Genomic DNA, 11,037 nt, shown 5'->3' on the forward strand with positions numbered 1-11,037 from the left:
ATGACCTCCAACTTCAGATTAATCTTCTCGGCCAATGATCAGTGCAAGCTAGATGCTGAAGATTGCAGTCATTGACAAAACTGCGCAGCACATCCTGACTTTCAACGTTAAACTTTTTTTTCCCTGACTTCATGACACACTCAAAAGGGTATCAAGGGAATTCAAAACTTGAAAATAGGTTTTTAAAGAGTAGAACAGTTCAATGAAAATGACATTCTATTGAAAGTGACCAAGCAAAAAAAAAAAATACCCACCAAGGCAGATTACTTTCCTTGTTAAAATGACAAACCAATGGTAGATTGCCTAAAACAAAATAGGAGTTTGGATAGGCTACACTAAATATCATGATCCAAAAATAAAATCAGTCCAGCCGATAACATGGTTAACTGCTTAGTATTAAACATCATGGTCAACAACTTGGGACCTGTGAGATGCAGAGTTGCCAACCTGTGATTGCTCAGAAGATCAACACTGAAAACTATGAGAATAGAGACTGTCTGACACATAACTTTAGGGACGTCTATAGTTATTTGTGATTTAAAACTCTGAGTAAAGAAAATATATTGACCATTTGTCAAAATCCTGTGCAGTAGATGATTGCATCCAAGTGTTGCAACATGATTGGAAGACAGATCACGGTAGCCAACTTTTGCAAGAATTACCGATATTACATATGAAAATACAAATGCATTAAATAATGTTAATATAAAGAAATTTCACCACGTCCTCAGGTATTTTGTCCTTCAAAAAGAACAGATGGGGTCCTACTGATACTGTCACTGGATTAGTAACCCAAAGGCCCAGTCCAAACACAGTGAGGACATGGGGTTCAAATCCCATAATGGTGCCTGGTGGAATTTAAATTCAAATAATAGAAGAGAAATCTGAATTTGAAAGTTGATAACAATAATGATGATCATGAAACTTATTGTTGATGACCATGATTGCCATGAAAATCCATCTGGTTCAATTACTTTTGAGAGAGAAATCTGGCCAACATGTGACTTCAGGTCCACACCAATGTGGTCAATTCTTAAATGCACTCTGAAATGACAAAGCAGGCCATTCAATTCAAGGGCAATTATGGATGGGCATCAGCTAGACATACCAAGAAAGAATAATAAAAGGCTCTAGGATTCATCATCGCTCCCCAGACTATCAAGTCAATTTCATCCAGCATCAAAACACAAACTTACCTTGTGTTTCCTTGACTCCATTCATACCAATTCTCTAAGTATCCAAAACCAACCCCTACAATACCCGACATTTTAAATACTTTTATCCTTTCAAGTTCCAGTCACTTCAAAACACATCACCAGACTCCCCCCTGACAAAACTCACTGAGGTCCTTGTAAGCCATCATGCGGTCTCCAACAACTCAATGTACCCACAAAAGTTATCGCTCCGAAAATCTACATTCATATCTCGGTTTATTCATGCCAGTTTACATTCTAATCACTGCTACAAATGACATTTTCTATCCGACTCTATTGTTTCAGCACTTCCAATCTCTCTGAAGCCTTTAGAAGTGTCAGAAATTGCAACATCCTTTTACAACTGCAATTGCACCCTCTTGTTTGTATGAGTATTGAGAAATAGTTTTAATAATCTGGTCATGTTTATACAACTGGGTGGAGTGATCTTCAAAGATGGCGGCATCAACAGTTATTATTAGGAGATTGGAAGAGTACAGTCACAACTGAGTATCTTTCTGGGGATACGTAGATTAGATGGAGACATTTTTCCACTGTTTATAGTATTTTGCATGTTCCTGATAATTTGGTTGTGGGAAGAGGAAACCATTAATATACCTGACTGAAGCAGGCCCAGATGTATATGAAACACTAACAATTTGTTCAGTCTCGCTAAACCAAAAGACACACCAATGTCAAATGTTTTCTGTAAGCTTAAGCAGCACTACAACAAAAAAACTAAATCTGTTTGGACCAAGGGATCAGTTTCCTAGTGAGAACAGTTTATCATAGCTTTGGAAAACTATCCATCCATTCTAAGTTTGAAATCATCCCTTTCACTCGTAAGAACCGACACAAAGTATTCAAAAGAACCCGACCGATGTCCTCTGGCTTCACGTACAAATTATCACCATGGTTGTTAGTGGGCCCTACTCTTTCCCTCAATGTACTTGTAAGTTAGGGTTGTCCATTATTTTTCCTACCATTATTCCTTCACGTCCCCGCCCCACCCCTTTTTGTTCTCCTAATTTTCTTTTTAAGTTTCTCCTTGTACATTCTATACTCACCATGGGCTTCTGCGGTTCTGAGCCTCCTTTTTCTCTTTATCTAATCCGGCACATGCCTGCAATGACAGTGAGGATTTTCTGGACTTATTGGTCCCACCCTTTTTCTCTATTCGATGATGGCCCTTTACACTCCCTATTTCCTTCTTAAAAATGTGTTGCACTGCTCTGACACAGATTAACCTAAAAATGATCTGCTCCCATTCCACTCTGGACAAATCATACCTGATGCTATTAAAATTCAGCCTTACCCTAGATTAGAACTTGATTTCAAGCCTATTATTGTGATTCTCCATAGCAATCTTGAATCTAATGGAGTTATGATTACTGTCTGTAAAATGCTCATCCATTGATACTTCAACCAATTACCCAGCTTCTGACCTAAAATTAAGGACCACCACTCTCTCGTAGAACCTTCTACATACTGGCTGAAAAAAAAAATCTCCTGGAGGTATTTTAAGGATTCCATTCCCTCTAAACGTTTTACACTAATCACTACCCCAGTTAATGCTGGAGATGTTGAAATCCCCTACTATCACAACCCTGTTACTTTTATACTTCTCTGATATTTGCCTACGTATTTGCTGTCCCATTCCTTTCAGATTGTTAGGGGGCCTAAAGTATACTCCCAGCAATGTGACTGCTCTTTTTTGGTTTTTAAGTTCTACCTATATGGCTGCATTTGGCATATGCCATCTACCAGCCACTTTAGCCAATTATCAATGGCTATACATTGAGTTGCCTAAATCTCTTGCTCCTGAAATAACCAGTCGGAAGCTATCTATCTCACCACCACTGACTGACCTTAAGGTGAAGTTTATGGTGATCCCAAATAATTCCTCCTTTGACTCGACAACTTAATTTTGACCGTGCCTTCATGCCTTGAAGGAGCAGCACTTCCAAATAAACTTGTTGGACTATAACCTGGTGGTGTGTGTTTTTTTAACTTTGTCCACCACAGTCCAACACCGAATCTTCCACTTCATGATATGTAGACAATAAGACTAGAATATATTAGGACTAGAATTAGGCCATTCAGTTCATCGAGTCTGTCCTATCATTCAATCATGGCAGGGTGGCACAGTGGTTGAGACCCGGGTTCAATTCCCGCTTCAGGCAACTGTCTGTGTGGAATTTGCACATTCTCCCAGTGTCTGCGTGGGTTTCCTCCGGATGCTCCAGTTTCCTCCCACAGTCCAAAAGATGCGCAGGTTAGGTGAATTGGCCACGCTAAATTGCCCGTAGTGTTAGTTGAAGGGGTAAATGTAGAGGAATGGGTCTGGGTGGGATGCTCTTCGGAGGGTCGGTGTGGACTTGTTGGGCCGAAGGGCCTGTTTCCACAGTGTAAGTAATCTAATCTGTATGTTTCTCAACCCCATTCTCCTGCCTTCTCCCATAACCCTCGATCCCCTTACTAATCAGGTACCTCTCTCTGTCCTAAATACACAAATGACGTGGCCTCCAAAGCTTCCTGCAGCAATGGGTTCCACAGAGTCACCACCCTGAAGAAAGCTGTGCAAACTGCTGGTATAATAAAAATGTTGAAATTCTACCCTTGCTTTTAAGTGTGATTAAAATTGGCCCAGTTAGAGGAAAAAAAAATTAGATAAAACAATAAAGGGTCAGGAAATTACTTTGGGCTGATATGGAAATTAAGTGTAAGTACAGTTCATAAATCGGCCTGTCTGATTTTGAAAAAGCCAATTCCATTCTAACAACCTGTGCCTTACATTTGGAACTGATATATACTGGTACGTTTGAGTCTTCTAGTCTGCTTGGCAGGCCAAGAGTAGAACAATTTAAAAAAAAGGAAATTGCAGGGTAAAGAGGGGAGGAAACAGACAAGAAGATCATGAAAAGGAAAAACAGGCTACTTCTAATCAAATCAGCAAAGACACTTTTTTTTTTCAAAATAAGATATCAGCAACTGATATAGATTTTCTCCCAAGTACAATCGATTCTAAATTTGCAGTTTACAGGTCAATTTAGGATTTACCTATGCACCTTTTTCTATTTCAAAACCATCCAATCCACTGATACATCAATCTGCAGAACTATTCCAAATGAGAGCAGGGAAAGAAAGAGAGTTTATGATACTAATTAATCCAATTTACCCAACATGTAAAACGTTTCAGATCTGGAACTTCTTTTCAAGAGCTATATAATTCTCAAAAAAAGTAATAGAGGACTCTGTGCTTGGAAAACTAGGGAAGTTTGTAACCAAATTCACAAGATGGGAGTACCATCGGTTACAACTGACAGTTACGTTTGCTTATAACAGTTGTAGAGGAAATTTATTATTAAAATGGAAGTCGCAAAGGAAACAGCTGCACATCTGGGGCGGCACGGTGGCTCAGTGGTTACCACTGCTGCCTCACAACACCAGGGTCCCAGGTTTGATTCCAGCTTCGGGTGACTGTCTGTGTGGAGTTTGCACATTCTCCCAGTGTCTGTGTGGGTTTCCTCTGGGTGCTCCAGTTTCCTCCCACAATCCAAAGATGTGCAGGTCAGGCGAATTGGCCATGCTAAATTGCCCACGAGTGTTAGTGTTAGGAGGGAAATGGATCTGGGTGGGTTACTCTTCGGAGGGTCGGTGTGGACTGGTTGGGCCCAAGGGCTTACTTCCACACCGTAAGGAATCTAATCTAGAACACATCATGGATCTTCATGGTGAGGATGAAGTGTACATCACCCCCAATCTACCAGTCTCGCTATACAGTATAGAACATCCACTAAGACTTCAGGGTACTGCACAGGAGTATTATACCATTGCCTTTACTGTGCAAAAGGATGATTTCAAACATCGAGAACATGGGAGTTGGATCATGACCTGATGTATGGTAAAACAAAAAGACATCACAAAGGGGGAAGGTTTGTTGCTTCAGAAACTATTTATAGTACATCTTAGGGTTTAGAGTTGGGGATCATTTAGCTCAGTTGGCTGGATGGCTGGTTTGCAATGCAGAGTAACACCAACAGCACAGGCTCAATTCCCACACTGGCCGAGGTTATTACTATGTCTCCTTCTAAACCTCTCCCCTCACTGAAGTGTGGTGACCCTCAGGTGAAACCACCACCAGTCATCTCTTTCTAATGAGAGAGCAGCCTTATAGTCTGGTAGGAAAATGACGAAAATGACGAGGTTTGAGAGATGATCAAGTTTGGCTGTTTGTGAAAATAAATTTACTATACCAAGATTAATTCTTCAAATCAATTGGAGTCACACTACAAGTAGATCTCAGCAAGATTGGCAAAATACATTCCCATCATTCTGACATTGGAATGATCAAATGTCTAAGAGATCATAGCACTCATGTTGTTTGGCTATCATCATAATCAACATTGACCTACAAAACAGAACATTTATGGCGATAAAATTTATTTTCCTGAATACTCAAAAAATAGTTGTGGCATTCATGTGTAGGTGAAAAAGAATTTATCTAGTTTAATTCAGCTCTTATATCAGTTCCAAAAGTATTAGAGCCAACATTGCTGGTTTAAAGTAACTAAAAAAACAGCAAGTTAAATTTCACTTCATCAGCTGGGGCATTTACAGATCTCATTTATTACACTTATAATCTGTTGATTTTCTATGAAAACCAAAAGTTAATGGTTTTATTATTCAGTTCTACTCCCCTCCAAAAAAAAAGAAAAATTGTCTTTCAAACCAGGTGGCCCACAGAAACTTCAGATTTATTCTGTTTCGCAGTGTTGGTCTGCCTTGCCAATGTTAAGAGACAAGAGACTTCACTGACGCCTGCTAGATTGTGTCACAGATCCATTTTTGGCTGCTGTACTACTTTCTGCAGGCAACTGTTTGGCCCATTACAAAGGTGACACTCTCAGTCTATTTCCACAGTATCTTTTGAGTTGCAACCTGACTGGGCAGTACAGTATGATTCAGTGACCCAAACATCCATTTTTTTTAAAAAATGACATTTGTTCTTGTCTGGTCAGTTGTGTCTGCAATTCATTTTTTGTGTACTGGTGCATGTACTTGATTGGTCATAAACAGAGGACAGATGTGGGTAATGAACATCCATGTTAATGTATACACTTCTTGTATTTTGGGAATGTTGCAATATACAAGTAATGGTTGTGTGCGCATATATTTAAATATTATGTGAACATATATAATTCTCTGAATAAGACAAATATTTTGCCCCATATCCAAAGTAAATAAATGTCTAGTAATAGCTCATTCTTAATATGTTAATAAAAAAACTACTGCATGTCAGCATGAAAGAACAGCTAAAGATCTAAATATATATTCAGCATCATGAATGATGGATGAAGTGGCAGAAGTAGTGACTCACTGGAGCTAATCTACTTCCTATGAGACTTCATAGATTTTTCTGACAGATCTGGCGAAATGCCAGAAATATCCATGTGTACATGCAGCTTCCGAATGAATCATACTTCCAAATGGCAAGGGTAAATCTTACTTTCTCTTTCCATGTGAGACACAGGTAGAAGATCAAACTGTCATATCTGTTTATTACCCTATAGATTAAATATGTACTGAATGCTGAATGGATGGAATGCCTGGTTGAAAGCTATCTCTGTACTTCTGTCACTGAGTCATCTTCCAAGCTACATCACTCCTTACGCTATGGCAAATGGATTTGAACATTCTGGTCCTCAACTGTCAAATTTCTCCCTGACTTCATCTCACACTCTCTTAGTTACCCATTTCAGTTTTAAGTACTTTCATGTATCTGTTCTTGAGATACTCAGTTACCTCTCAACTCCAACTCATTTTGTTCACCATTTGGCGTGTGTTCATTCAACTACTTTCCCCTATTATCAAATATCACAGATACATAAATGCATAAATAACAGTGCATATAGCAAGCGTGAAACTGACAGAGGAAAAAGGCAGTTCAGTACCATATGATAGAATTAACCGCTCAACGGTATGGTTATAGGTGTGATAGAAGCAAAACAGTCATGTGTTTAATTGTTGATTAGGTAGAGAGACACTGCAAGGGACACAGGAACCCAGATGTGAAACCAAAGTTTGCACAGGGAGAAAGACATCAACATGAGGATTAGGACAATTACTGCTGGAATGGGAGAAATCTATCAATAACTCATTGAAAGCATTACAGTTGTTTTGTAAATTTGTATTAATAGCATTATGCATTGACATTTCCATAATTTTTACAGCTCAAAGAAATTACTATTTTAAGTTCACAATTGCCAATGTCTTGATGGTTTATACAAACAAATGCATATTTGCCTTCAAACTCTCACGTTGTTCAAAGAAAGTGAATAAGAATAATAAACAGCAGGTCCAAACACATCAGTGGGACCATACAAAAATTCCAGGTGGTGCAGCGAGCTGTAAAGTCCAAAGATGTGCAGGTTAAGTGGATTGGCTATGCTAAATTGCGCTGTAAAGTCCAGGGATGTGCAGGCTAGGTGAATGAGCAGGGTTATGGGGATAGAATGGGGGTGTTGGGTCTGGTGGGATGCTCTTTGCAGGGTCGGTGTAGACCAATAGGCCAAATGGCCTCTTTCCACATGATAGACATTCTATACTTCTAACCTTGGTCTTCAGCCGTAGGGCTCTCGGAAACTCAAATTAAAAAGTTCAGGCATCTCAAAAGACAGAGGTATTCAACTGAATGCATTGTTCAACACACTTAATTATATTAAAATGTTATACAACTATATTGAGACAGGAGTGGAACATGCTGCATGGAGAATTTTACTACACTTTCTGTACAAGACATTTCAGCTTGAAAATTTGTGTACTTTTCTATTAATGAAAGTATTTTACAAACTAATTAAGTAAGTGTCTTTTTTCAAAGTTGAGAGCACAATCAAAATTGCATCTGAAAGGAACAAAATGATATTGGGAGCAATCTTATTAGCTTGTGTTTTTATTTTTAAGCAGTGGATTTTGTAGACCGAGAATCACTTCCTCACATTATTCTCAATAATTGGAAATTCAAGCTTATTTAGCTCTAAAATAGTTGCATTCTTTACTAGATCAGCTGCTAATGGCTGAGATTTTGTAATCCTACTTTAACCAACTACAAGGATGACATAAAACTCGGTATGTAAAGTGTCAAACCAGACAGTGTCACAAAGTGTGAGCTATAAAATCCAAATTAGATGTCAAGAACATTTTGTAATCCACTCTCTAACTCAAAAATTTATATCAGATGATCTGATAATTAACATCTAAATGTAAATTTCTACTTTCCTTCATTACTTACACTACTTTGTGCACTGTTTTTAGCTTTAAAAGAAACAATTTATCTGTAGATGTCTACTATCACACATCAATGTATTGAACATGAAAACTCTATTTTACTTTATAAAAATATATATTGCATGGTGTTGTTGATGAGAGAAAGCCCTTTGAAATTTATATCCTTAACAATTTGTAATAGTAAGTCTACAGTTTAATTGATTGCTTTAGAAAAAGCAAAATAAACTTGCATTTATATAGGACCTTTCAACTTCAGATTGTTCCAAAGCACTTGTCAGCCAATTAAGTCTTTTGGAAGTTTCAAAATAAAAAAGGTTGAGGAATTTCTTCAAAGCCCTTAATCTTTGGAATTCTCTACCCAAGATAGCATCATAGGCAGGGTCAAAGACAGATTTTTGACCTACAAGGGAGTCACGTAGGCTGGAAGGTAAGTTTAAGGCCACAATTAAATGAACCATGACTTACTGGATGGCTGAGCAGGCTCAAGAGAACATATGGGCCATTTCTACTTCTATTTATGTTGTTATACAAGTGTGGTTCTTGTTTTGATTTGAATGCAACAGTCAATTAGTACACACAGTAATGTGATAATGAGTAGATAATCCATTTTCATGTTGATTCAGGGACGATAACTAATGGCCAGGACACAGGAGATAACATTTTTGTTATTCTTCAAAATAGTGGTAGAGGATGTTTCATGTACTCATGAGAAAACACACTGATTTGATGATTTACCCGAAAGCTGCCAACTCCAACAGTACAAGTGCATCCTGAGGTGGGATTTGAATCCCTAACTTTCTAGCTCAGCCACTAATATAGTGGACAAGGTGAAGCCAATTGAAATTTTAATTTTTAAGTTTCTGTTCCATGAAGAAACAGCAGGCTTGATATTTCCACTTCATTGTTAGTTAAAGAAAAAATAGACAGTTTATTAGACTTTTTTAAAAAGTTGCTAGAAATTGATGAGGAGCTAATTAATTGCATGAAATGTCCCAACAAGTCTGACAAGGAAGTGTAGCATAAAGTGTGATGGTGCATTTCCTGACAACCCACACAGGTACTTTAAAAACACAATAATAAACAGACAGATTTAGTACCTTCTATAAATACCAGTCAGCACTAACCACAACTTTACTTGCTGTCTATATATGTATTAATTGCCCGTCCAATTAACAAAACCTTGTTTGTTCCACACTTGTGAACTGCTCTGGTCAACAGTGTAGCTGATCTAGTTCATTATTAATGAATTATTATTATGCCTATGCCAACACTAAGAAATGGAATGGGGAAAAAAAATCAGGTGATACAGAAATAAGAAATTTCCTTCGTTTTATGCCTAAATTACACGCACATTTTTGAGAGTCACTCACGGCCACTGTTATCAGGAAACAGGCGACTATATAGCCTGCAGCTTCTAAAGTCTAAAACAAATCAATATTGTTGCTTGGAATATTCTGTCTGGATGCCTGTTTCAAGAGAGGCAAATTCAGCATGGGCCGTGATCTGTACATTATATTAGCGCTCTTCACTTTGTTTTTTTTTGTTCCCATGTCTTTGCTGTTTAAAGGACTGCGGTCACATATAACGAGTTCTCACACTTCATGACTGCCCTGATTGAATAGTTTGAGATCAGTTTTCTACACAAACCAGGTAAATGTATTCCGAATCACAAGTGTAAATAAGTAATAGGTAGAAATCTGAATACACTGTTCAAAACGCATTTTCAAAATAAAGCTTACATGTGCTTTCTATGACAAATCCAGCATGAGTCAAAAGGACAATAGCTGTTAAAAGTATTAATTTTTTTTTTAAAAAAGTTACTTACTCTCACAGCGTAAAGTGCGCCAGAGCCGAGAACATCGCCCCGAGGATGCGGCGACACTTTGGCCCAGTCTTGGCTGACGGGTTGCCCCCCTCCAAACTGCATTGTGCTAGCGGCCAGCTTGTGGAGCTCCTGTTTGGGGTGAGGGAATGCAGAGAAGCAGCTGGTTAGGTCGAGGGCGGAGGAAGAGAGACTCGGAGCGTCAAAGGTGTCGGTGCCTTTCACCCGGGCTATTTCCTTGGCGCCCAGTGACAAGCTCTTGAGGCCGAGCAGGCTGGCCGGGTTAGACAGTTTCAGGTTGGTCATCTTGGGGATGCACAGACCGGTCGCAGCATGCCCTGACTCGGCCAGGAGTTCATCTGCCGGAGAGCCGGGCGTCAGTGGAGAGCAAGGGGACGAGCTGGATGGATTCTTGACCCTGAGTGAAGCGGTGGCCGGGGGGTCGTCTAGTGATGTTAAAGAATCGTTTCTGAAACGACTGTACTTTGCCCTGTGAAGCATGCCCGGCGTTCTGAGAAATCCTTCTACATATGATCCGGTAAAATTACAACCGACACGTTCTCTCATAGCCCTGCCGCTGGAAATGATCCTGCTCTCCGGGAGCTTTTGAAGTTCAGAAAGTACCCACAGGCTAGACCAGACCAAAACCGGGTTGGTTTCATCGGCGTGTCGGTGATGTCCTGCCCCTCATGCTAATTGCTATTTCCCAAACCCCCCCTCCCAAAAAAAAACAAA

The 11,037-nt window shown here is 39.2% G+C and overlaps 1 protein-coding gene across 5 annotated transcripts in view; it reads right to left on the reverse strand.

Moving 5' to 3' along the window:
- Window positions 1-11,037, reverse strand: part of LOC140468923 (SHC-transforming protein 1-like) — a 140,558-nt gene that overhangs the window by 81,871 nt on the left and 47,650 nt on the right. For 3 of the 5 annotated variants that reach the window (XM_072565035.1, XM_072565036.1, XM_072565037.1), the window contains exon 2: window positions 10,306-10,434. In XM_072565035.1, the coding sequence (XP_072421136.1) occupies window positions 10,306-10,434 (129 nt within the window). Of the gene's footprint in view, window positions 1-10,305; window positions 10,870-11,037 lie in introns of those variants that run through there. The other 2 variants (XM_072565033.1, XM_072565034.1) reach the window with 1 other exon arrangement.

Source organism: Chiloscyllium punctatum, chromosome 48 (assembly GCF_047496795.1).
Source record: "Chiloscyllium punctatum isolate Juve2018m chromosome 48, sChiPun1.3, whole genome shotgun sequence".
In the NCBI taxonomy this organism is placed as follows: Eukaryota; Metazoa; Chordata; class Chondrichthyes; order Orectolobiformes; family Hemiscylliidae; genus Chiloscyllium; species Chiloscyllium punctatum.